The sequence below is a fragment of the Mirounga leonina genome, unplaced genomic scaffold (assembly GCF_011800145.1).
Source record: "Mirounga leonina isolate KUSES-001 unplaced genomic scaffold, KU_Mleo_1.0 Mir_115, whole genome shotgun sequence".
Classification (NCBI taxonomy): domain Eukaryota; kingdom Metazoa; phylum Chordata; class Mammalia; order Carnivora; family Phocidae; genus Mirounga; species Mirounga leonina.
The window spans coordinates 25419709-25445463 of NW_023270268.1; the positions used below are offsets into that span (position 1 = coordinate 25419709).

Genomic DNA, 25755 nt, shown 5'->3' on the forward strand with positions numbered 1-25755 from the left:
ATGAAGAATTGGAAGCCACAGCTTCCAGAAGACACAGAAAACCAAGTAAATCCAGCATTATTCCCACTCTGCTCTTACAAAATATTCTGTTCAACTTCAACAAGACCCCCAAAGGCTGTGATGAAGGCTCAGTCAATAATACAGCTCCACACAAACATAAGAACTTTCCTCTCTAGCTCTTGCCCACTGGTGTAAGTGCTACACCATCTCCTTCCATTCAGTGTTCACTCGGTGGGATGGGATTTATTTGCTTCTGGCACAAGTTAGAAATTTGAGCATCAGAATAAGAAAGAAAGCGAGAGAGGATCCACTAATGACTGTAAGAGTCACCAGCGATCTGGAAATTTGATTTAAGCCCACACTATTCTTTCTACCATACCAGGCCACCTCACTAGGATAACCTCAACTATCAGAGGAAATCAGTACATGTCCACTGGGCAAATGGGTAGGCCATAGTTTTGCCTTCTCAACCCTCTCTATATAGCTTAGAGATAGTTGTTGCTTTGTTGAACTTAAAAAAAAAAAAAAAAAGAAAAGAAATTAGAGCCAGTATCATGGTTCTTGCAAATGATTACAGTTTCTGTGGCAAATACAATGTTAAGCTGACCAAAATAACATGATAAATTGGGGTCAGAAAGGACTTTCATTTTACTACACTAAGTCATGATCATCTTTTGAAAGTGACTCGTCCATTTTTTTCTATACATTTATTAAACAAACATCTTCATCCTCTAAAGACATTTTTTAGTTTGTTGATTTATCTTCCCTTTTCAAAATACCAGATGGTTTTCATTGTAGTGGGAGGAAAAGATTTAAAAAAGTAGACAGGTGAGTCCAAAGACCTTGTTTCCCAAATAGACCTTGCAATGTGGAGAAAACACAACTTTCTCTCCTAAGAGGTATCAGAAATAGAAAAATAGATAATAGATAGATAAGGATTATCTCTTATCATTATAATCCTTATTAAAAGGGGAGTAAAATGTGTTCATGATATAAAGGAAAGAGTGGCTTTTGCTCTCTTTAAATAAAAAAGGAATAGATTCTAAAACTGGATTGTGGTCACGGATGCACAGCTTTATACATTTGCTAAAAGTCATTAAATTGTACAGAGTGTGAATTTATATGCATATAAATTTTATTTCATTAAAGCTGCAGAAAAATAATAACCAGTAAGAGGGGGGAGGTATTGATGAAATAAATTTTGATAATTGCTGAAGCTGGATAATGGGGTTTGTTATACTATGCCTTCTACTTTTGTGTATGTTAGAAATTTTTCATATTAACAAGTTTTTAAAAAGGAATGGAGTAGAGGGACACACCTGGGTGACTCAGTTGGTTAGGTGTTCAACTCTTGGTCTCAGCTCAGGCCTTGATCTCAGGGCCATGGGTTCAAGCCCCGTGTTGAGCTCCACGCTGAGTGTGGAGCCTACTTTAAAGAAAAAAAAAGGAATGGAGTAGAGCAAAGGAGATACTGTAGCTTTGGTCCCCCCCCCCCCCATTAAACCTTAGATCAAGTGGTATTTTGCCACTATTCCACATTGTTCCATGCCATTAATAACTATGATGATAATTATAATAATAATGATAGTAGGTGCCATTAATTGAGTTCTTATTATGTGCCAGGCACTGTGCTAGGGCTCTGTAAATGTCCTATCTTTACAAGAACCCTATGATGGAGGCACTGGTTTTGCTCACATGTTACAGATGATAAAACTGAGGTCCAGAAAGCCTAAGAAACACTTAAGACCACATGACACTGTGAAACTGCAGGGGAAGAAAAGTATTTTTTTCCTTCTCTGTAACAAAAAAGACAGAGTAACATACACACAGAAAAGCATACAATTTTATTTAAGTTTTACATTATACAGGAGCCTTCTTAAGGAAATGAGGAAATGAAGAAGTGGTTAAACCTGAGGGCTTTTAAGCTAGGTTGGGTGAGGAGTGGAAGGTTGTGGGAAAATGTGATAGGACAAGATTGTGAGCTAAGTGTAGTAAACTGGGGGGAACTTAGTAAGACATGTTTGTTCAGTTTCTTCTGGGCATCCCTCTGTCTTAGAGATAAGGATGCTCCTTTCTTCGAGGTATAGAGCAGGCACCTCTCACATGAGGGTCTTATGATCTGTTTCAGGAAAAGGTCAAAGAGTTCTTCTTGTACTTGCCATTTCTCATATTCCTTCAGTTTAAGATATTCAATACACAAGATACTGTATTTTGGGGGGAGCTGTCCTGAACCCTGTCAGAACCATGTGGTAAGGCTGTGCTAGAGAGAGAGAAACAATCAATGTACTCTGAAAGCACAAGGGAGGTGGTTTTGAAGGGTGGTAGGGTGGGGACAGGGATTTCAGAAGGAATCACAAGGGGAGAGAAATTCAGGTTGGGAGCTAAGAAACCAGTAAAAAGAAGAGAGAGTACAAGATACTTTCAATCACAGAGAACATCAAGAGTGACAGTGTGGGTGTGAGAAAGTGCACAATATGTTCCAGGCAGCCACAGGTGGGCGAGATGGGGCATGGCTTACACCAGGGATGGGACAGACAGGAAAGGCAGGTGGGGCTCAGGAGACCCACAATGGTCTCTAACCAACAGAGGCCAGGCCTTTGGGCCCAGGTCTGAAGATGGGCCAGCAGAAGACCTGAAGTAACCCTCAATGACTTCAGCTTGTCTTTTATTTAAGGAGGTCCTGACATATCTCCCATGTAAGGTTATCTAAGAATGCTAGAGGAAGAATGAGAACGAGTCAACATGCATTAAATGCTTAACCCAGCACCAGCCCACTCGATAGTCTGTGTGGCACACAGAGCCAGAACGAAACACCCAGCTGTAATAGAACAAAAACACAGGTGTTTTTTTCAAGTAAACAGCCTCACTTCACCTCACCTGAACTCACATTACATATTTCATTCTGTCTTGCTCGCCAGAAATTGATCCAGGAATGCAGGAATTTACTGATAAGATGTTTCAGTTGGAAGGAAAGCTGAACTGCACACTCTTTTGTCCTTTTTAATCATATTTTTTTAAAAAAAAACATGAGGGCCATTTCTTAAGGGGAAGTTCAACCTGGGTATGAATTCATGCCCAAAAGGGTAAGAAAAATGTCGAAGTTTAGAGTTTCTGCATCAAGCTTCAAAAATCAATGTGTTAGCCCAGATACTGGAGTCCAAATATTTTTCAGTTCCCAATTTCTCACTTCCTTGAGTTAAAGGGAGGTCAACAGTTTAAATCAGAGATTCTCATAAAAACACTCAATGTACAGGGGCGCCTGGGTGGCTCAGTCGTTAAGCGTCTGCCTTTGGCTCAGGTCATGATCCCAGGGTGCTGGGATCGAGCCCCACATCGGGCTCTATGCTCAGCGGGAGGCCTGCTTCTCCCTCTCCCACTCCCCCTGCTCGTGTTCCCTCTCTCGCTGTCTCTCTCTGTCAAATAAATAAATAAAATCTTAAAAAAAAAAAATGTACACTTTTTATGTGGATTTGAAGAAGGGGACTAGAAAATACTGTACATCTTCAATTTATATATGATAAAATACCATTACTAATGTTGCCAAGTAATCCCTTTTGCCCTGAAATATCATAATGAATTATACTCACCTAGTGACCTGGTTCTAAATTCTTTATTCCCAAGTGCACAAGTGACAGTAAATGAACTCTGCTAATTAATCCTGGTGTCTTTTCTGAGAAGAGATTTAGAATAACTAGAGGAACTGAAATTTGCCTGTGAGTGAATTCAGAGCAGCCCACAGGAAGACCCTTCTGTTTCCATTGCTGCTACTCTATTAATCTATAGGAGAAAAGGCAAGGAGCTGACGTGTCCTTGTCTAAAGAGCACCACAGGTGGCAGGGCAACTCAGGACTGGGCAGAGCCTGTGCCTGAGGCCCTTTCAAGCTGGTTTCTCCCAGTGCGGAAATCCCTCCAAAGTGTAAGCAAGACCACCACAGTGAACAGCCCCTTGGAGGTGTAGGAGCGAGGTCCTATCCTCAGGCATTAGCTCCATCCTCAGCCAGACTCGTTCACTGCCCATGGAGTGAAAGAAGGAAGTTTTCATTCTCCTTCCCCTTCACTGTTCAGATAATTACTCTGGCCTCGGAAACACCCTGTGGATTGTTACTCTTGCAGACTTTTTCACTGCCTTGAGGTGAAATGCCCAGTGGGATTCCAGTGGCAGTGCCAGAAGAGAGAATTCATCAGACCTCCTTTACAGGCACCCACTGCCAACTAAACCTAAACCTAAACCTAAGGCAGGTCTTTCTAAGTTCTCACAAGTTCCTTGTGTCACTCAACTTGGGGGACTGCAGGGCCCCCTTTTGCCAATGGCTGTTCAGTAATGATGGAGTTTAGGTGGCTAGCCATTCTTCTTCTTGGAAAAAGTGGCCCCAAACATGTTACTTTATAGCCTACCTTACAAAAGGTCCATTTTTATTGGGAAAAAAAAAAGTCCAGCTCTTGTCATGATAGCCCATGTCATCCTAACAAGAATCTTGGAATTTGAGATTTTTTATTTATTTATTTATTTATTTTAAAGATTTTATTTATTTATTTGACAGAGAGAGACAGCGAGAGAGGGAACACAAGCAGGGGGAGTGGGAGAGGGAGAAGCAGGCTTCCCGCCAAGCAGGGAGCCTGATGCAGGGCTCCATCCCAGGACCCTGGGACCATGACCTGAGCCGAAGGCAGACGCTCAACAACTGAGCCACCCAGGCACCCGGAATTTGAGATTTTTTAAAAGGCTCTTTCAAGATTATCTCATCTAAGCATGCCATCTTACAGATGAGGAAACTGAGGCTCAGTAAGGCCCCAGGACTTCTGTACAGCCCTCCAACTAATCAGTATCCCCTGGAACTGGAGCAGAAATCTCCAGGTGCTGGTCCAATCCTTCTGGGGTTCAAGATAATAGGCTGGCAAGAAGCAGAGCCATAGGGTTAACACAGTTTACTTTCCCTGAGCAATTTTCATGCAATAATAATCTATAAAACATTATTTTTATATTAAAATATACATATTAATTTTTATATTAAAACAAAGCTCTTCAAGGCAGTTTCAAACTTATGGTAGTGTTTAGGGCTGTATGTAGGTAGTGTATGTTCCCAAGCCATAAACACTAGAGCTGTGCTTGTCAGTATCAGTGCCACTGGCCACGTGCGGCTACTGAGCACTTGAAATATGGCTAGTATAAGTCAAGATACGCTGCAAGTGTAAAATGCACACCTAAACTGAAAGACTTAGCTCAAAAAAAAAGAATAAAACTCCTCAATAATTTCTTATGATTACACATTGAAATAATATGTAGATACATTGGTTAAAATAAAATACATGATTAAAATTAATTTTACCTGCTTCTGTTTTGCTTTTTTTTTTTTAACGTTGCTACTAGTAAATTGGAAATTACATTTGGGGCTTGTATTATACTTCTATAGGACACTGCATGGACTAAAGGGTAGACATTAGGGCTGCATCAGTAGTGGGGTTCTCTTCCTTCCAGGTACAAGGTAGGATTGTAGGTCTCTGCCCCCCTGGAAATTGGGTGTGGTCATGTAGTTTGCTTTGGCCAATGAAACGTGAGTGGAAGAGACATGTGTTCTTCTACGCAGTGCATTTAATTGCCCATGCAAGACACTGCAGTGCCCTCCAAGGAAATTGCGGATATGGAGACTGAACCCCTGCCATGCTGACTGCCAGCTGAGGCTCTTGGTGACTCACCCAAGATATGGAATGTGAGCTAAAAATAGACTTTTTAAAAAGTAAGCAATGGAGATTTTGGGAGTTGTTCATTCCTGTAGCATAATCTATTTCTAAATATAGCTTTCTGGTGTGAAGGTGGGCAGAGAAGGATGCCACTGCAGCATGGCCCAAACTTGCTTAACTGCAGAACACTTTTGAAAGTCATATTTACTGACCGGATAGTAATTAGAGCTCATGAGATTTAATGCATCCTTAGATTGTATTAGTAAAGACAGAAGAAACAGATCACACAGATCAATTAATTGAGCCAACGATCAAAATCTGATTTGCATGTCTTATTATTCTTAGAATAAAACCAAAAATAAGTCATTTTTATGTTAAGAATAAACAAATCAAGATCATTTCTTTTAGTTTTCAAAGTCATTTTTGTTTCATCTAAATTTTCTTACATGACTTTTTTTTTTTTTAAAGATTTTATTTATTTATTTGAGAGAGAGAGAATGAGAGAGAGAGAACACATGAGAGGGGATAGGGTCAGAGGACGAAGCAGACTCCCTGCCAAGCAGGGAGCCTGATGCGGGACTCGATCCCGGGACTCCAGGATCATGACCTGAGCCGAAGGCAGTCGCTTAACCAACTGAGCCACCCAGGTGCCCCTTACATGACTTTTTAAAAGTTGTCAGCCTGTCTGGTAAGCGCTGTGAATTGTGCAAGACTGTTGAATCTCAGATCTGTACCTCTGGAACAAATAATGCAATATATGTTAAGAAAAAAAAAAAAAGAAGAAGGTAGTGGGAGGGGAAGAATGAAGCGGGGGAAATCGGAGGGGTAGACGAACCATGAGAGACGATGGACTCTGAAAAACAAACTGAGGGTTCTAGAGGGGAGGGGGGTGGGAGGATGGGTTAGCCTGGTGGTGGGTATTGAGGAGGGCACATTCTGCATGGAGCACTGGGTGTTATGCACGAACAATGAATCATGGAACACTTCATCTAAAACTAATGATGTAATGTATGGGGATTAACATAACAATAAAAAAATCTTAAAAAAAAAAGTTGTCTGGGGCGCCTGGGTGGCTCAGTTGGTTAAGCGACTGCCTTCGGCTCAGGTCATGATCCTGGAGTCCCAGGATCGAGTCCCACATCGGGCTCCCTGCTCGGCGGGGGGTCTGCTTCTCCCTCTGCCCTCTTCCCTCTCATGCTCTCTGTTTCTCATTCTCTCTCTCTCAAATAAATAAATAAAATCTTTAAAAAAAAAAAAAAGTTGTCAGCCTGCTTAATATCAGAAATGATGTTGCTGATCAAAGGTAGCATATAGTCTATTCCTAAATTTTCTCTTTAATACATTATAATCTGAAAAAATTCACATTTTCCAGAAAATGAAGAACAATATAATCAGTGTGCTTTGCTATATTTGGGGACTATTGAAGCAGGCCTCTCCAAAATTCAATTATTTCATCCTGAAGAGCTCACTTCCTTCTTTTTGTAGAAAACAAAGTCTGCAATTTTTCATTTTCACTTTGAAGCATATTACTTTTCGCTTGTTTAAGACTGACACAGTTTGCAAGCTATCAAGACTGCTTTTTGTTAAAACTGTCTTTTTTCAATTTCAGATCCACAGAAAACACATTTGTATAGTACAAATATTTTTACATGCAATCAAAACTAAATATTACAAATTAATTTTTATCAAGATATATCACAGTCTCTTAAAGTGGTTTTTAGTATATTCACAAGTCATGCAGTCATCACCACTAATTTCAGGATATTTTCATCACCCCAGAAAGAAACCCTGTCCCCATTACAAGCCACTCCCCACTTCCGTCAATCTCCCAGCTCTTGGCACTCACTAATCTACTTTGTCTCTATGGGTTTGCCTTTTCTGGACATTTCTTATAAATTGAATTTAAACAAGATGTGGTCTTTTATGTCTAGTTTGTTCACTTAGCATGTGTTCAAGGTTCATCCATGCTATATGTAGCATGAATCAGTACTTCATTCCTTTTTATGGTTCAATCATATTCCATTGTATGGAGAATATGCCACAATTTGTTCACCATTCATAAGGTGATTCACATTTGTGTTGTTTCCACCTTTGGCTATTATGAATAATACTGCTATGAACATTCATGTACCAGCTTTTATGTGAAAATATGTTTTCAGTTCTCTTGGGTCAAATTAAGATTTTGAGATAAAAAATAATTTTTAAGACAAAATACATAACACAGACTTGGGTAAATTCTGCCCTTGCAGCGAAGTGCAGATTAAATATTCTCATCTGTGCATCAGCACAAAGTATTTCTGGAGAGTAAGGGTATGCTGGGAGATTTCCAACTGGTCTTTTTGGGTCCCATCCTGGTCGAGGCAGGAACTTTTGCTTCAAGCCGCCATCATCACCCTACCTTCTACTAGGTGTCCATACCCCACTCTGCAATCCAGGGGGTTCCTGAGCATCTGAGCTGTTATCTACTTGTGGTGAGTCAGAGGGAGGGCCTGAACAAAATCTCAGAGCACAGATGGCCATCAGTCTGCTAGATGATTGGCAAGCACTGTGCTGGCAACTGTCTATCAGTTAGTCCTCTCTGGACCACAAGAGTAGGCACAGATGAGCCTGTGCTTGGCTCCTGGAGGACCTCCTGGAACCGGAAACATGTGCTGATTCTGGTGGGGGCTTATGGTCTTGCTTGTAAGCTGCACCCCTTTCAAATGGTTCCTCCCAATCCTTCCCAATATATTTCTCCCCATTCCATTTATCTAGTCTGCCCTTCACTACCTCTACAATTGTCTACTTTTCACCAGCATATTTTGAATTCAAGACTCAAACATGCCACCTTTATTTTCTTGTCTTCAGTGTCTCTGTCCACCCAGAAGAGATGGTAATTCATGTCTGGCTGCCTAGGTTAGGGGAAGAGACAAAAGACCCAAGTAAAGGAATTTGATTTTAAAACCCAACTTTGGAGTGGAAAGAAGAAGGTAAGAAGAGTATCAATTGATTATTCTCAATATTATCCCTCAAGAACAGTGTTCTCAGGAATGCCACATCATTTCTTGATGATAAATTATCCCATGAGACTACAGGTTTGATATTTTTCTTAGATATTCAAAAAGAAAGAAATTCACTAGTATCAATTTCCTCCCACCAAATCCTAATGATGCCTGGCACAACCTTAACCCTCTGTGGGACCCAGTTTTGGAAATGAGGTACCCCAAAGCATATAACCACAATGTGTCTTATTTTGAGCTCAGAATCATTAAATGCCCTCAGTTAGTCCCAGTTGAGGAGTCAGAATAGCTAGGTTATGTTCAAGAAACAAAGGACTCCAAACTTGAATTGGCTTATAATAACAAGGGTTTATTTCTTACATAGCTATGTGCCCATGTAGGTCTGCTGTGGCTCTGTTCTGTGTCATCTTCACCCCAGGATCCCCAAGGACAGAGCAGCCATCATCGGGAATATTGCCAGTTGGAGCAAAGAGAGCAGTGTAAACCACACACTGCCCTTGCCTATATGTGACACACATTACTTCCTCCTACATTTCATTGACCAAAGAAAATCACTCAGCCGTGCCAAAGTTCATAAGGTGGGGATGTATAATCCTCTCATGGGGAGGGGCATGATAGTGAGGAGCCTTGAATTTGAGTGAACAGTAAGTCAACTACAGTGCCAGAACTTTGTGTGGGACCTGTCACCAAGCCATACTTTCTCTTCCCCTCAGTGAATTCTTCTTTGAGATCATTTGGGTCATTTCATATTGGGAACCCATCTCCTGGTCAGAGCCATCTCATTCTATCCCATCTTGCCCTAACTTTGCATCTCAGAAAGCAGGGATTAGGTTCTCAGACCCTTGCCTCTGAGAAGGCCCTTTGTCCTTATGCAAATTGGCTTCCCTCCTCTTCAGCATGGGTACAGCATTCTGTTGACTGGCTATTCTACTCCCCACTCAAGGGAATGTCAAGGGCCGGAAAGCCATCTCAGCAATGGGCTACATAGCTAGCTCCAATCCCAGGCCAGGTCATGGAAAACTCCAAAGTCTGAGCCATCATTCCCCCCCCCCCGTTCATAATTTCCTCCATATGATGTTGACTAGTTATAAGATAAGTGCCATATCTTAGATATAAAACCACATGATCAATTAACTCATGTCAACAGAAGTAATAAGTTGACAGCATTCAAGAAGTTCTCTCAAACATACATGCTTGTGTTTATATATTTATTCTAAATCTAAAACCCTTCCTTTCTTTGATCACTGTATCAGTTTAGATTATATTCACCTGCAAATAACAGAAAACCCCCAAAATCACTTAAATAAGTAGGTATTTAAGGAGTATGTTCTTTTTCATGTAGCATGATGTTCTAAGCTAAGCAAAGCTGGTACCGAAGCCCAGTGATGTTATCAGAAGATCCAGGCTCTTTCTCTTTTTCTACTCCTCCATATTTAATGTAATGACTTTCAGGTCCATGTTTGTCAGTTCATCGTTCTCCGAAGGTTGCTGCCCCTCCAAGCTACATGACCATGTCCAAAAGAAAAGAGCAAGGGACAATGGGCAAGGGGCTTTCTCTTCAGGAGGCTTGGCCTTTTTATTCAGGAAGTGACATACTAGGGGCTCCCCCTTATGGACTTCTGCCTGTATCTCATTAACCTGAAGTGTGTCATTTGGTCCCCTAGCTATAACAGAGACTGGAAAAGAAAATTTTCAGCTTTTACAGCCTCTGTAGTTGAGAAAGATAAGGGAAAAAAATATTGGCGGTTGAGTTTGGGTCAGCCAGTCTACAACATCTGCCACAATCCATCTTTTGTGAAGTTTTGCCCACTATTTCAGTGTGGTCTGTGTGATTCCCACAATGCCACCGACTTCTGAGCCCAAATTAAGCATTTATATTCACTACATGATTATACTCTTGGGAGTGGTTGGTGTTCCAAGCTTCCTTGTTTGATGCCTCTGCAATCCTTCCTTGGTGAATACCCTAATACCAGTTGGTTTTCACCCAGTGGGTATAATATAAGTCATATTATTCTTGGGTGATCAAAATTACTGAAATAACTACATGTTTGTTTTCTGTTATATCTCAGAGACACCAGTTGGTATTAATCTGACCTGTCTGATTTTTCATCATCCTTGTATTTTTAATTCTGTTCTTGGTTCAAACCTAGTTTTCTTCATACAGAGATAAATTTCTAAAATACTAATAGATGGGTGTTAAGGAAGGCATGTATTGCAATGAGCACTGGGTGTTATACACAAATAATGAATCATGGAACACTACATCAAAAACTAATGAAGTACTGTATGGTGACTAACATAATAAAAAGATTTTAAAAAATTCAAAAATAAAATACTAATTGAACCTGACAACACTTAAATATTCTCAATTTTACTCCTCACTATTTGACTTCCTAACATGCACGAATATAGCCCATGTGAAGGGCCTGATATTAACAAGGCATAGAAAATTTCTGTTGTACTCTTTCCTCAGAGAAGTGGGTGTCTCTAGTTAGATAATAAGGAAGACCATTTTAAGTGATTCTTCCCTGAATAAAAAAAGTGTGTTTCAAAATAATTTTCCGTGTCTTACAAGTAGTATAACAATTAGTTGTAAAAACAGTAGCACACTTTCAAAAGGGGGTGGACAAATAAAAACCTATATATTCAAATAGTCTGTGTGCTGAAAGCCAATAGTAAACAAAGGTTAAAAGGAAAAGGCAAAGACAAATATAATTACTGTCAAGGCACATATGACCAATATTCTTTGAATTAAGTAAGATGCAGGAAATCATGGAAAAAGAAAAAAGGAATTTGTATCTCAGTCTCAAACAAAGATATTCACACATATTTAAATTTTAAAGTTCCATCCATTCGATGTAACAGAGTTAGCGGCAATATGTCCCCATATGATTCTTATAGTACCATCATTCCCCTTCCAAATTCTGGTGGCTTCCAACAGACACATTGATGGTTGTGTTGAAGACAGCAAAGAGAGAGCTTTTCAAGATGTCTATCTCTCGGTCATCTGCTGGTCTTCAAAGAAGGTTATAGCTTAGGGGCTCCTGTCCTTAGATCCTCTATCTATTGCTCAAGGGATAAAAGAAGTCCCAGAAATAGAGACGAGACAAAAGTGGCCATTTAATTTTGAGTTGAGAAGTTCCAGAAGGTTCTGAACATTGGTAGCTAAGCATGATTTCCAGAGATGTTGCAAACACAAACTGAGGTTTCATTCCTGTTATCTCCTCTATCACTTCTCCAGCCTCACCAAAAATATACACTAAGAAGAAGAAAGGGCGCCTGGGTGGCTCAGATGGTTAAGCGTCTGCCTTCGGCTCAGGTCATGATCCCAGGGTCCTGGGATCGAGTCCCACCTCGGGCTCCCGGCTCAGCGGGGAGCCTGCTTCTCCCTCTGACCCTCTCCCCTCTCATGCTGTTTCTCTCTCGCTCGCTCTCTAAAAAATAAATAAAATCTTTAAAAAAAAAGAAGAAGAAGAAAAACAGATTTTGGAATTTATATTCTCAGAAAAACCACCTAAGATAGGAAATACTCCCCATAGAGAACTTGAAAATAAAACAGATACGGAATCAATAAGCAACCCCATATACACTTAAGATGAAGGGGGCACTTAGGCAGTGAGAGTAACTGCCCATGCCCCAGGACACATTCAGTCTTTTAAAATTTTCAAGCTATGCCCAAGCTTTGTTTTTAGGTCTAATTCATAAGAACATTTAAAAATGACATTCAGGGCGCCTGGGTAGCTCAGTTGGTTAAGCAACTGCCTTCGGCTCAGGTCATGATCCTGGAGTCCCTGGATCGAGTCCCACATCGGGCTCCCTGCTCGGCAGGGAGTCTGCTTCTCCCTCTGACCCTCTCATGCTCTATCTCATTCTCTGTCTCAAATAAATAAATAAAATCTTTAAAAAAAAATAAAAATAAAAAAAATAAAAAAATAAAAATGACATTCAGGATAAAAAATATAGTTTAACTAGCCAATTATTTTCTCCCTGATGATATGCAGTCTTTTTCTAGGGGAGTCTAGTTAAGCTACATGACCTCAGTCTCAAAGACTAAGAATATGTAATTAATACCTCCATCTTTTCTTTAGTAATGTATTTATTATAAACTTAACATCGATAATACATTCATATCATAAGGAATATATATTCATATGCCATAGAATATACACATAAAATTTATATTATATGTTATATATTATATATTATATATATTATAACTCTGTTACATGTAATATATTCACTCATATGAATACTATTCATAATATATTTTTGAACCAATACTAATAGATAATACGTTCTGTAATTATCAGTACATATATCCATCTTGTTATGACCACTTAGGTTAATATGTTCTATATCTGCTGGGGCGCCTGGGTGGCTCAGTCATTAAGCGTCTGCCTTTGGCTCAGGTCATGATCCCAGAGTCCTGGGATCGAGCCCCGCATTGGGCTCCCTGCTCTGCGGGAAGCCTGCTTCTCCCTCTCCCACTCCCCTTGCTTGTGTTCCCTCTCTCACTGTGTCTCTCTCTGTCAAAAAAAAAAAAAAAATGTTCTATATCTGCCAACAGATCAGTAAGATTTAAATTTAAAAATCAGATCAAAGACAGTTATAGTCAAGTGTTTAGGATAAAAAGTATGGGGGATATTGGGTAACTACATTAACACTTTTATGATGTGCATACAATTGAAGAATCTTGATTCTTCAACCCATTGTTGCCTGCCATGATAAGTTCTGATATTTCTATAAAGTGAAAGTAGGAATTATAAAACATAGGTCTTTAAAATTAAGGTTGGATTTGTAGACACAGGTATAATCAGAGCTTCAAGGAATCTTCTGAAGCATCTAGTGCACCTTACTTTATAGAAAAGGAAACCAAAATCAGAGAAGCATTGACTTCCTCAAAGCCACACAATAAGCTAGTAGAAAAGCTAGAACTAGAAAGTAAGGGTTTTTTTGCTTGCTTGTTTTCACTTTTAGTCAAATGCTCTTTCTATGTCACCATAAATTTGGAAATTCAAGAATGTATTCCTGCAACTTGTTTCAGGATGGAATGATGAATACTTTTCAAGTCAGAGACTTTTAGCTGTCCCCCAATAACCATGTTCCCCTCCTTCCATAGTGAAGGAATCCTCATTTTGGGTGGGCACATGTTTGCCCATTATGCAACCTCTGTTCACAGCATTCCTTATAGCTAAATGTGACCATATGACCAACTGAGATAAGTGTCCTCTGGCAACTTCCTTTTTTTTTCTTTTTTAAGATTTATTTATTTATTTTAGAGGGGGGGTCAGGGACAGAGGGAGAATCTCAAGCAAACTCTGCACTGAGTGGTAGCCTGACACGGGGCTTGTTCTCATGACCCTGAGATCACAACCTGAGCCAAAACCAAGAGTTGGATGCTTAACTGACTGCGCCACCCAGATGCCCCTTCTAGAAGCTTCCTTAAAAGCCAGCTGACATTTACCTGTTGCTCTTCTTTTTGTCCTTTTTTCTGGTGAGAATGCAGACATGATGGATGGAATCGGAGCCTCTGCCTTGGGCCATAAGTTGACCTTGAGACTAAATGTCACACGTGATAGACTTACCAGACCCAAGCAGCCCTGAGTCATGGGTTACTTCCTGGGGCCATATCTGCCCTGGATTGCCCACCTCCAACTTTATATGAGAACAAATCATCTTCAATCTTATTTATGCCACTATTGTTTTGAGGCAGTACTCCAGACAAACCTAACCCTGATATACAGTTGAAATATTTAAACAATTCCTTCAGATTTTTATGTTCCCTTTTTGGGTGATCTGGCTTTTTCCCATTTCCATCACACCCCCAGAAAAGGGAGGCAGAAATTCTGCAAGAAGGAGGAGGAAGTTGGCAAGATAAAGAAAAGAAAAGGCAGCCTTTTTTGCAAAGGGGAGAGCACAAGCTATGAGAGCGGTATGTCCTCACATTCCAACTCCAGGTCAAAGCCCCAGAGGGCCAGGATGTGTCAGATGAAGGGAGGCAAAGCCAAAAACGGAGGGGTTCTGAAAGGAGCAGACTCACAGGTGGACTGGTGGGCATGTGGCATAGTGGTGACAGAACTGGGCTGGGCAGGAGGTAGGGGGTCAGCCCTGAGCCCTCCCTGAGCCACCTTGCTGTGTGCTTTGTAGTGTGGACTCTGGTGGGGCTCACAGAGCTGTGTTGGGGGGGTGCTGCCCAGACTAGCCACTGCATGAATCTTGAGCCCCAGGATCTCAGGCCAGTGGGGACTCACATGGGGCTAAGTAACCAGGGAGTCAACCCTGCCTGAGGACCCAAACAGAGTGACCTCTGGAGACCCCAGAGTAGAGAACACCTGGCTGGCCACACTGCAGGTACCACTCAGGAGGGCCCTGCATGGGTCAGAGGCCCTTCCCTTCCAACAGGAGGTCTTACAAAATCTCCATCTACCAAGTGCCATTTTTGATTGAAACTGGAGAGAAGCTTTAGTCTGATCCTAACACACCAATCCAATGAATTCACCCCAAAGGGGTCCATTAACACCAGAAGAAATTTACATATTGGCAGGCCAGATTAGAGTTTGCCACCCCCTCATTCACACCTTCCTCTACCCGCCACAGCCTGTAACCCCATGGGGGCCTGTTGAAGAAAGTTAAACTTAAGGAAGCTACCTTTTTCTTTGCACATCTGAATGTTGCATGGGGGAATATTCGACACTGGTAACCCTAATATCAACAGCAGTGGATTTTTAAAGATGAGAAATCTGTGTATAGGCTGCCAATCCTGTGATAGGAAGATGTGGTACTTACATAACATCATGTCCTAAAGCACTTTGCTAAAACAATAGTGTTTATTTACTGGGTACAAGAGTACAATTTTTTGTGGCCTTAACGTGAATTCTTAAGTGGCAATTGTTTCACTTGGAATCAAAACAAAAAAATGTATTTCCCTTATTGTTATTTTGGATACATCTCCGGTCCAGTTGCAACATCTGGAATGTGTTGAATTTAGCTCTTTTCACAAACAAAAAGAATTCTAATATTAATTTTGTCTTTTAAAGACATGAATATTTACTTAAACTGGAGCTGTCTGATATAAAATGTTCAGAATGTTAGGAAAAAAACAGATTTGTCTAATTTGTGGCTTTAAACAAAAGCTTTTGTGGTACTGGATTCTGGGAGAATTTTGGTTTTACTTGTCAGACTTTGCACAAATGCCCATTAAACATTTGAATGATCTGTTAACAAAGTAGCATTCCTTTTAAACAATGAGCCGAGATGTAAGAAAACCCAAATGATTTTAGACTAAAAACATAGCCAAGCAGTCTTTTGTTCATTTAAAATCATGTTTTAAATTAAATAGGAAAAGAAGAAAAAAATAGGGATTTTATTTTAAGTTCTTTAAGGGAAAATTTATAATTTGGTATCATGTGAGTTTTAAACTGTTAAACTTTCCTATGAGATTAATATTATTCTAAGTTAAAAGGAGATTAAAATCCAAATTTTATACTATACAATGAAGGCCAAAGTTGGTATTTCTAACTGTAAAGTTTATTTGTAGCATACTGTTAGACAAAAGAAGGAAAGTAAGAAATATGTACTAAATGGCCGAATATGTTTTTTCCCAATTGCCTCATTTGAAATTAACTTATTTCTTTTCAGATTCTGAAAGTAATTCATGTCCTGCATGGAAAATTTGAAAGAGATTAGTATGATGAAAATGGAGTCAAAGTATTACCTCTCAAAGATAACACAACTACTGTTTTTATATTGAAGTACATCTCTGTATTCTGTCAATTTGCTATATTTTAAAAGATCTTAAATTTATCAAACCAGCAATTTGGAGCTGCATTTAACTAATCTGAGGAATAATATATCATGATATTTCTCTTCTTATCTACTTCCGGAACAGTTAAAAATATTAACTAAAAAGAATAGCAACCAACCAAACAAGCATTCAACAGGTATTAAGGGAACTCATCATACTTTGTAGTTTAATAGTAGCTTAAAAACTACGGGAAATAAAGTACACAGTTCATTTCTGCCTTAAGGAATTTACAGGTTATATGCAAGAAGAGACTAATATGCGTGAAACCATTAAAAAACAAAAGAGGGTGGTAAATATTATAATAGTTATTATTTTAGTGATTATTAATTGAGACCCTTTAAATGAGTCTGTGGCTTAATCAGGATTCATCTGATTTCAGGAAACAGAAATCTACTAGAAGAAGACTTTATTGGAAAGATACAAGGTATACCATAGAAAGTAAGGCATCAAGGCCTTAGAATCAGGAATTACTGATTCTTGAGCTCTTAATTCAAATTATAAGGGGAGAGAATCTGATTAATTCAGTTTAGCTCACTGTTCATTCCCAATCAGTTGTGGTCAGAAAAAAAGAGGTCATGTGGCATCTTGAGTTGCCCAAGGCAGACATGGTTGACACCTACATTATAACTATCCCCTCTTCTTTGATAATAGAACCCACTTCTAGTTTCAGGCAGAAATGTGCCTAAGCCCAGAGGATGAATCATGACTAGTCCAGATTAGTTATTATAAATGCATTCCCCTGGGACACCTGGGTGGCTCGGTTAAGCGGCTGCCTTCGGCTCAGGTCATGATCCCAGGGTCCTGGGATAGAACCCCACGTCGGGCTCCCTGCTCAGCAGTGGAGTCTACTTCTCCCTCTTCCTCTCCCTCTGCCCCTGCTTGTGTATTCTCTCTCTCAAGTAAATAAATAAAATCTTAAATATATATATTATTACATATATATATATATAAAATTACATTTCCCTTTTGCCAGATATGTATTTATCCAGACTCCTTTTGAGCTGGAAGTAGATACATCACATAGTTCTGTCCAGTGAGATATAAAAAGAAGCCTATTAGAAAAGATTTTCCTCTCAAATAAAAGAGAGATAAAAGAGAATCCCTTCCTTTCTTCCATACTCTTGACTCTGAGGATAAGTCATGCCTTATGGAACAAACCAAAGAATTCCAGAGGTGCTAATTCAGAGCCCCGATATCACTGAGCCTCAGAACTAATGCTGGAACTGCTAACATCTAGAGTTCATTTTAATATATATATTTTAAATAAGTATTAATTTAATCACTTTTAATCAGGTATTCTGTTCCCTGTATCCAAAAAGCTAGGTATCTCTTCTGAGGCTGTGATAGAAGTAGGTTCTTTCAGAAAGGGATATGACGACAGGAAGGAAATTACTGGCATATCTGGTATAGGTTTGTAGGGCCCAGGCATGGTGTTAAGTACCACATACCTATCCTTTCATCTATTCTATCCTTCCACTGATCCTCTAAGGTAAAACAGTATTATCTCCCTTTCATGGACAAGAAAGTGGAGCTTCATAGAAGGTGAGTAGCTTGTCTAGTGTCTAAGTGCTGGAGACAATGCAAAACAAATGCAAATCCAAGGGCTTGCTCTACTCCTCCAATTTCACAGTTATTGCCATCCAAAATTGTACATTACATACTTTGGACACTGAAATAGTCACGAGAGAAGAAGATAAAGGTGGAGTAGACAGAAAATTTCACAGAGAAGGAGAAACTTGACTAGACCTTCAAGAATAGGTAGAATTCAGAGAGGAAAAGCAAGGCTGGAAGAGCATTCTAAATGGAAGGAATACAGAAGGCAGAATGAAGGGAATGTTGATGAGACAGTCAGATTAGGGCTATGTAGGGTGAGGTGATATATTAAAGGGTTCGAAGAGCCAGGCTGAAAAGGTTAAATTTAATATGATAAAGCTGGAACTAGGGAACACTGGAAGGTTTGTGAGCAAAGCAAAAAGCAAAATATTGACAGTAGTTGATGGAGATTTAGTTGGCATGGATTCTAGTCATATAGCTATTAGAATTATCCAAGCACAAAACAAAGAGAGCATGATCTGATTTTTTTTCTTAACCAGGTTACCTGCTATGGTCTAAAAGAAAGTGATAATTTAAAGGAAAACAAAGAACTTGATGACTGACCAGATATGGGAAATGACAGAAGAATGTTTCCTTTAACTATTTTTCTTTTTCTTTTCTTTTTTTTAAAGTATATATGTATTCCCTTCTTTTCATGTGTCTTTTCTTTCTTTCCTCTGTGATTTTCTTCAAGTTATGTTCTGTTCTTCTGTCCTCTCACTCCCTTTTTCTTGTCCAAGCTGGATGAAATGCTAGCTGCAGCTACACAAAACAAAGCATTTGCCAAAAGGGAAGCCATGGTGGTTCTGAAATTATGGACAGATTTTTTTTTCTTTTAGTCAATTCCACAAAGGACATAGGAAAAATTCTTGGTGGGGAAAAGGAAACATCTTAGCTTCTCCTTTTTAGGGCGATCAAAGATTAATTTATGTTTGTTAATGAAGTTATTTTCAGAGCCTTACCTACTAAGCTCTACATGCTAGCCCTGTGAATGTTGTATTTATTCACCTAACATCTCATTTCTTTTCTCTACAGATATTCTCACTCTAAACTGAGGGGACCAGGGGCAAAAACAGAACTTTCAAAGTTGTTGGACCTCAGCACATTGTTGCCCTCAGCAGATTTCTTTGAGACTGTCTCATTGCCTAACGAAAACGCAACATATAGAAAAGCTCAGTAGAAATCACACCCCTAACAGCTCTTCCTCTCTTCGGCAATTCCTTGAGATCCTAAAAAATGTTCTTTGAAAATAAGGGACAGACTGATTTAAATAAGAGCTCTTATCTGGTTTGTTTAGGATGTTCAGGAAAGAGGTGATATGCAAAGGCATCCAGAGTCAATGGTTGGTGTTTACACCAGACATTTCCTTTTCTCTCTTTGTTTGTGGCTTACGTCTCTTCAGTTTGGGGAAAGAAATTCTTGGAAGTGAATGTAACTCTAGTTCATTACATTGGACTAGAACTTCAAGGAGGCACCAATACCGCTGCACCCTTTCTTTGCCCGAGAGGCCAAGGAGGAAAAGAAAGAAGACAGACTCCCACAAAACAGTAAGAAAAAAACAAACAACCCAGAAGAAAAATGGCTAAAGGCTAGAACAGACCGTTCACAGAGGAACCTGAACAGTCAACAAAGAGTAGAAAGAGGCTCAACTCTACAAGCGATCAGGGAAATGCAAAGTAAAATGAAAACAGATGCCATTTCTTGCCCATCAGGGTGGCAATTAAAGTGTGATAATATCAATATTGGCAGGTGAATAGACAAATGGGACTCTTAGTCACAGCTGTAAATTGATATATATTGGCACAGCACTTTAAAGGGCAGTTTCATGGGATCCATTAAAATTCGAAATGTGCATATCTCATAACCCAGGAGTTATACTTCTTGGTGTTCACTGCAGAAAAAGACTCATGTGGCTCCAGTTAGACAGGTTTGTTGCATGTTATTCGTAACAATGAAAAAATGAAAATAACCTAAATGTCCATTGACGAGGGAATGGCTAAAGAACTATGATATATCCACATCATGTAAAATTATGCCAGAGTTAAAAAGAATTAGGTAGGGCGCCTGGGTGGCTCAGTCGTTAAGCATCTGCCTTCGGCTCAGGTCATGATCCCAGGGTCCTGGGATCGAGTCCCACATGGGGCTCCCTGCTCGACCAGAAGCCTGCTTCTCCCTCTCCCACTCCCCCTGCTTGTGTTCCTGCTCTCGCTATCTCTCTGTCAAATAAATAAATAAAATCTTTAAAAAAAAAAAAGAATTAGGTATATCAATACACATATTAGAAGTCTTGTTAAAGGGAAAAAAAATCAGGTTATAAGATACATATGGTATGATACTCTTTGTGTTAAAAACATACAACAAAACATTATATATTCTAAATATATATGTACTCTAAGTACAAATATATAGCATAAGTATACATTTTCTATAGGTATACTAAAAGAACTACATGTTTTCTATTAGTACAGGTACTTTCTGTAAGTACAAACACCAAATATTTTATATAAGTACACAAGAGGGAATGCCTAGAAAAAGGTCTGAAAGGATTCATACCAAACTACCAGCAGTGGCTACCTCTGGGAAGGGATCTGGGATACAGAGTTGGTAGTCAAAAGGTGACTTAAACCTTATGTTCAGCGCTTTTATGTTTTTTAAGAAAGGAAACATACACATGTATTCTCAAAAGTGGGTAAGGAAAGGAAAAAATTTAAACACAAAGAATAAAACTATGGAAATGGAGCTGACAGTGACTAGGGGTGAGTAAAGGAATATGGGTAAGTTCTACCAGCTTTTTCTCCCTGCGCCTCCACAAGTGTTAAACAGCTTCTGCTTCCCTGATCTACAAAAGTCTGCTCAGTGATGCCTCTTGACTCAGAAGATCAGTTTCAAAGTGACTGGGAGGATATATGTGTGAGTAGGAAGCCAGTGGTGTAGGCCAGGGCTGGAGATGAGGTTGTCAGACATGTTAGATTTGATTCCAACACTTGAGAAAAGGACTAAGAGATTCTCTAACAGGCAAAATTCAGAAGGAAATTTCTTTTTTGTTAAGTGGGTAGCCTCCTCAAGGGCTGTGTTGGAGCAATTCACTGGTGTCGACTGGTTTAGGTGTTGATTTGGGTTTTTGCTTCGTTTTGACGGAAGGTCTGAAGTTCTGATCCTGATCCTTATTAATGTAGATATAACAAAGTACATATATCAGAAATGACTAAAAAAAAATTTAATGGGAAAAGACTCACACAGCCTCCCTCTTTATTTGGCCACTCTCATAGAAACCTGGAATTTAATACATAACTTTGTCCCACTATATTAGCTTTCTTCCACCATGTAGTTTGCTAATTAATATAGCATAATAGTTAATAACTCACATTCAGGGGGCACCTGGGTGGCTCAGTCAGTTAAGCATCTGCCTTTGGCTCAGGTCATGATCTCCAGGTCCTAGGATCAAGCCCTGTATCGGGCTCCCTGTTGGGCAGGGAATCTGCTTCCCCCTCTCCTTCTTCTGCCCACCCCCCTCACCCCACTTGTGCTCTCTCTCAAATAAATAAATAAGACACTAGAAGAAAAAAAAAAGAACTCACATTCAGAAGGCTAACTGGTTTAAAAGCATTACTCTGATATTTATCACCTATGTGATCCAGAGCAAATTATCTGACCTCTTTGTGCCTCTGCTTCCTTCTCTATAAAATTAGAATAATAGTACCTAATAGTACCTAAAGATTAGATGAACTGGGACTCCTGGGTGGCTCAGTCAGTTGTCTACCTTCTGCTCAGGTCCTGATCCCGGGGTCCTGGGATCGAGTCCTGCATTGGGCTCCTTGCTCAGGGGGGAGCCTGCTTCTCCCTCTGCCTGCAGCTCTCCCTGCTTGTGCACTCTCTCTCTCTGACAAATAAATAAATAAAATATTGGAAAAAAAAATTAGATGAACTAATAGAAGTAAAATGGTTAGAATAGTACCTGGTACATAGAAAACACCCTATCAGTATCAATAATTACTGTCATTGTTGTTACTTAATAAGTCAATCACTTTTCACAGTTATATATTTAGGCAGGTCTTATGAAGCCATTGTGAAGATTAGGTCAGCTTGGTTCAGACCAACCCCAAAATTCAGGCAACCTGCCTAAGAGATTAACTGTTGAATGAATAAACTCTTATGCAGATACTAGGGTTAAAGGGGAAGAAGCCAGGCTTAAGTAACATTGCTCAGTGGACAGACATCTCTGCAAGTATGCACAAGTGAACTGGAGATGTATGTTGCTATGTTGGGCCATGTGAATACAAGCCCAATAGAAGCTGAGGCACCATACCTTGAGATTTAAATGGAATTGGCTCAGACTCAGCCTACATACAGTGGGAATAGCACAATGTCTCTTCCTATCTCTCTGGGAATTCTGAGATTATGATTTATGCTTTTCCAGGTCACTTCTGGTGCCAAGCTTCTGTTCTTGCTGAATTACTTCATTTGTGGATTGCCGTACTGCCCAGCATGCATTCCCTGGCTATACCATGTTGCTATAGAGAGGGAAAAGAGACCCCTTCGTTGATATCCCTCACAAAACCCCCTGGCACAAAGCTTTGGTGTATGTAGTAGAATCTTACTAAAGGAAGGTTAGAAACAATAGAGTGGCGTTATGTTACCAAGTCACAGAGCAAAGATTCATAAATTTTTTACCTCTTAACTCTCTTCTTAAAGCCACTCCCCCTGCTTGTGTTCCCTCTCTCGCTGTGTCTCTCTCTGTCAAATAAATAAAGAAAATCTTAAAAAAAAATAAAAGTACTCTGGCTGACTTCATTCATCGCCAATTTCAGTCAAGGTTCTTTGTGACAAGGAATAGCCACAGAAATTTTGGCTGAATTAATCAGGAAAGGAATCTCATAGAGGACTGAAGACCCAGGTTGGAAGTTTGTGTCTCCTGAAGGGACACACAAAATCATGCTGTGGAATTGGTCCAGTGAAGAAGCTTCAGCTGTCCCTGCTGGGCAGTGAGTTACATCCCAGCTTGCACACTGACAAGAGGAGACCATGCAGCTCTAACTGATGCCATGGTGGCTGCTGCTGTTGCCACCCTTCTCCAAAATGTATTTACTCTCTATAGTCCCTGCTTTGTGGCATCATTAGTCCCCTATTCAAAATTTAGGGCAGGTGCATTTCATTGGGGTGGTGTAGGTCACACGCCCAGGTCTAGATGCAAGAGAGGCTGGGACAGCAGTCTTTCCCCCAAATGTGAAGGATTCTCAAATCCACCGAGGCAAGTTGTTTATTGCAAATGTTCTCTATTCTCTATGCCAGTGCTTCCTGAACTTTCATGTGTTTGTGAACCATCTGGAGATCTTGTTGAAATGCAGCTTCTGATTCAGTAAATCTAAGGTGGGGCCTGAGATTCCATAGCACCCAGGTGATGCAAAGCTGCTGGTCTGAAGACCACACTTTGAGTAGTAACGCTCTATAGCAAAGATTTTCAAATTTAGTTGCATATTGGAGTAACTTGAGAAACACTTTAAGAAAAAATATTGATGTCCAAGTCTCACCCTTAGCTGATTTAATTGGTCTGGGATAAGGCCTGGGAATATAAACTTTTAAAAGCCTTCAGATGATTACAATGTACTCAGATTGGATCTTTCACTTCAGGCTTCAACTTCTTGTCACTTTTCAAGGTTATCTCTTTTTTCCAAATTGTGAAATTTCCACTTTTCCAGCCTTGCTTGGTTTTCCCTTCAAATTCAATTACTCTCGTTTATTATGCAGAACAATTTGACACTCCACCCCTTAGTTCCTTGGACCTAATTTTGCATATCCAAAGATTAAAAGAGTTCTCCTAGTCCAGCCCTTTCCAAAAGTATGTATGTAACCTGTTACTCTGGAAGAGTGCAATCTGAAGTGATCCGTGGACAAACAGTGAATATTTTGATGTGAATTGCTAAAAAAAAAAAGTAACTAACACAATAAATGTGATTTCATAAATACTACTGCTTAGGACAATGAGTCATTTTTCTAAAATTAGGTAAATAATGATACAGAGATTCAGAGCAGATCCAATAAAAATCTTGAAAATGGTGTGTAAATGAATGAAGTTTGAGAGTGCTTATACTACTTATAAGCCTTCTATTAAAAATCCCAGGCTTTAGGAACACAAAAGACCTGGTGGAGGAGTTAAAATCAGCCTTTTTTCCTCTCCCTTCTCTTCCAGTCCTTGGAGGATAAGGAAGCAATATAGAGATTTATTTCTGAATTTATATGAATTATGCTACCAATCTTAATAAATTGACATGGCTACTGATCTTAAATAAAAATTTTTTTCTATTAAGTGAAGATTTTATAAGGTTTCAAGGAAATACCACCACCATTTGAAAAAGTCATAATCTAGACAAAAATAACTAAGAATTGAAAACTAGAAGAATGGAAAATAGGTTAAATTCTTTAACCAGTTAATCTTTGATAAGAAAATGGGTGAAAAAAAATTTTTAAGGTTTTATTATTTATTTTGTTTATTTGAGAGAGAGAGAGAGAGTTCGTGTGAGAGAAAGCACAAGCAGGGGGCAGGGAGAGGGAGAAGCAGATTCCCCATCAAGCAGGGAGCCTGACGTGGGGCTTGATCCCAGGACCCTGTGATCATGACCTGAGCCAAAGGCAGACACTTAACTGAGCCACCCAGGCGCCCCCAGGTGAAATTTTTTAGACTTGTTGAAAGCTCATCCACAAACCCACAAAGCCAAAAAAACTCCTAAGCAGAAGAAAATTTTCAAACTGCCCTAGTGACATCATTGTGAACTTTTTAGAACACCAAAGCAAAATGGATCTTAACCAGGATTATATTAACAGATTCCTCGGTAGCAACAGAAACTAGAAGATGATAGAATAATATGTTCAATACTATGAGAAAAAAGACAACTGTAAACCTAGAATTATATATCCAGTAGAATTATCTTCAACAATCAGGAGCAAAAGAAAAGTATTTCAGGTGGGGAAAAAATCTGAGCACTTAACCACATCACACTCTCATTAAAGGAAATTCTATAGAATTTACTTTAGGCACAAGGAAAAGAATCCAGAAAGATCTGAGATATTCAAAGAAATGGTAAGCAAAACATTTTTACAAATGTTGGTGGATCTAAAAAACATGATGTCTAATTTATAGAAGGAAAAGAGGATAGAACTAAAGTAATGAATAATAACAATAGTTTATAAATTTGGAGGGGTTGTGCAGAGTTAAAACATCCTAAGAGCTTTGAATTATTCAAAGTGAGTAAAGACATTAGTTTTAGACTTTAAGTTTACATATTAAACTAGTAGAATCACCTTAAAATATATAGAGAGTGTATTGCTCTAAGTAAATAGTGTTTTGATATTTTTCATTGTGAGTGTTTCTCAAACGGTCCTTTCTTACAAGTATCCTGTTGAACCTTTTATGGAAACATCCTTCCAGGTTGGTTTTATGTCTGTTTCTGCAAGGCATTCCAGATCCCTTGTCTGAGATCTTTTTGGGAAGGAAGAAGGGGTTGGGGAATCAATTTCTAGGTTTTGAGATTCTAACGACGTGTAAGTGCTAACAGTTATACTCCAAACTCTTATGAAACGCAGGCAATAGGTTTTCAAAATTTCATCAAAGTTAAATAATTTTTATTTTCATCCAGAAATGGGACCAACTTCCTCATCTGGTTATCTACTTGGTGTTTTATATTT

At 39.4% G+C, this 25755-nt stretch overlaps 1 protein-coding gene across 1 annotated transcript in view; it reads left to right on the forward strand.

The window, feature by feature from the left end:
- The window catches only part of DAZL (deleted in azoospermia like), a 161171-nt gene that overhangs the window by 117274 nt on the left and 18142 nt on the right, over positions 1-25755 (forward strand). Inside the window, exon 2 of the mRNA XM_034988303.1 lies at positions 17972-18024. Coding sequence (XP_034844194.1) covers positions 17972-18024 — 53 coding nt within the window. The remainder of the gene's footprint in view (positions 1-17971; positions 18025-25755) is intronic.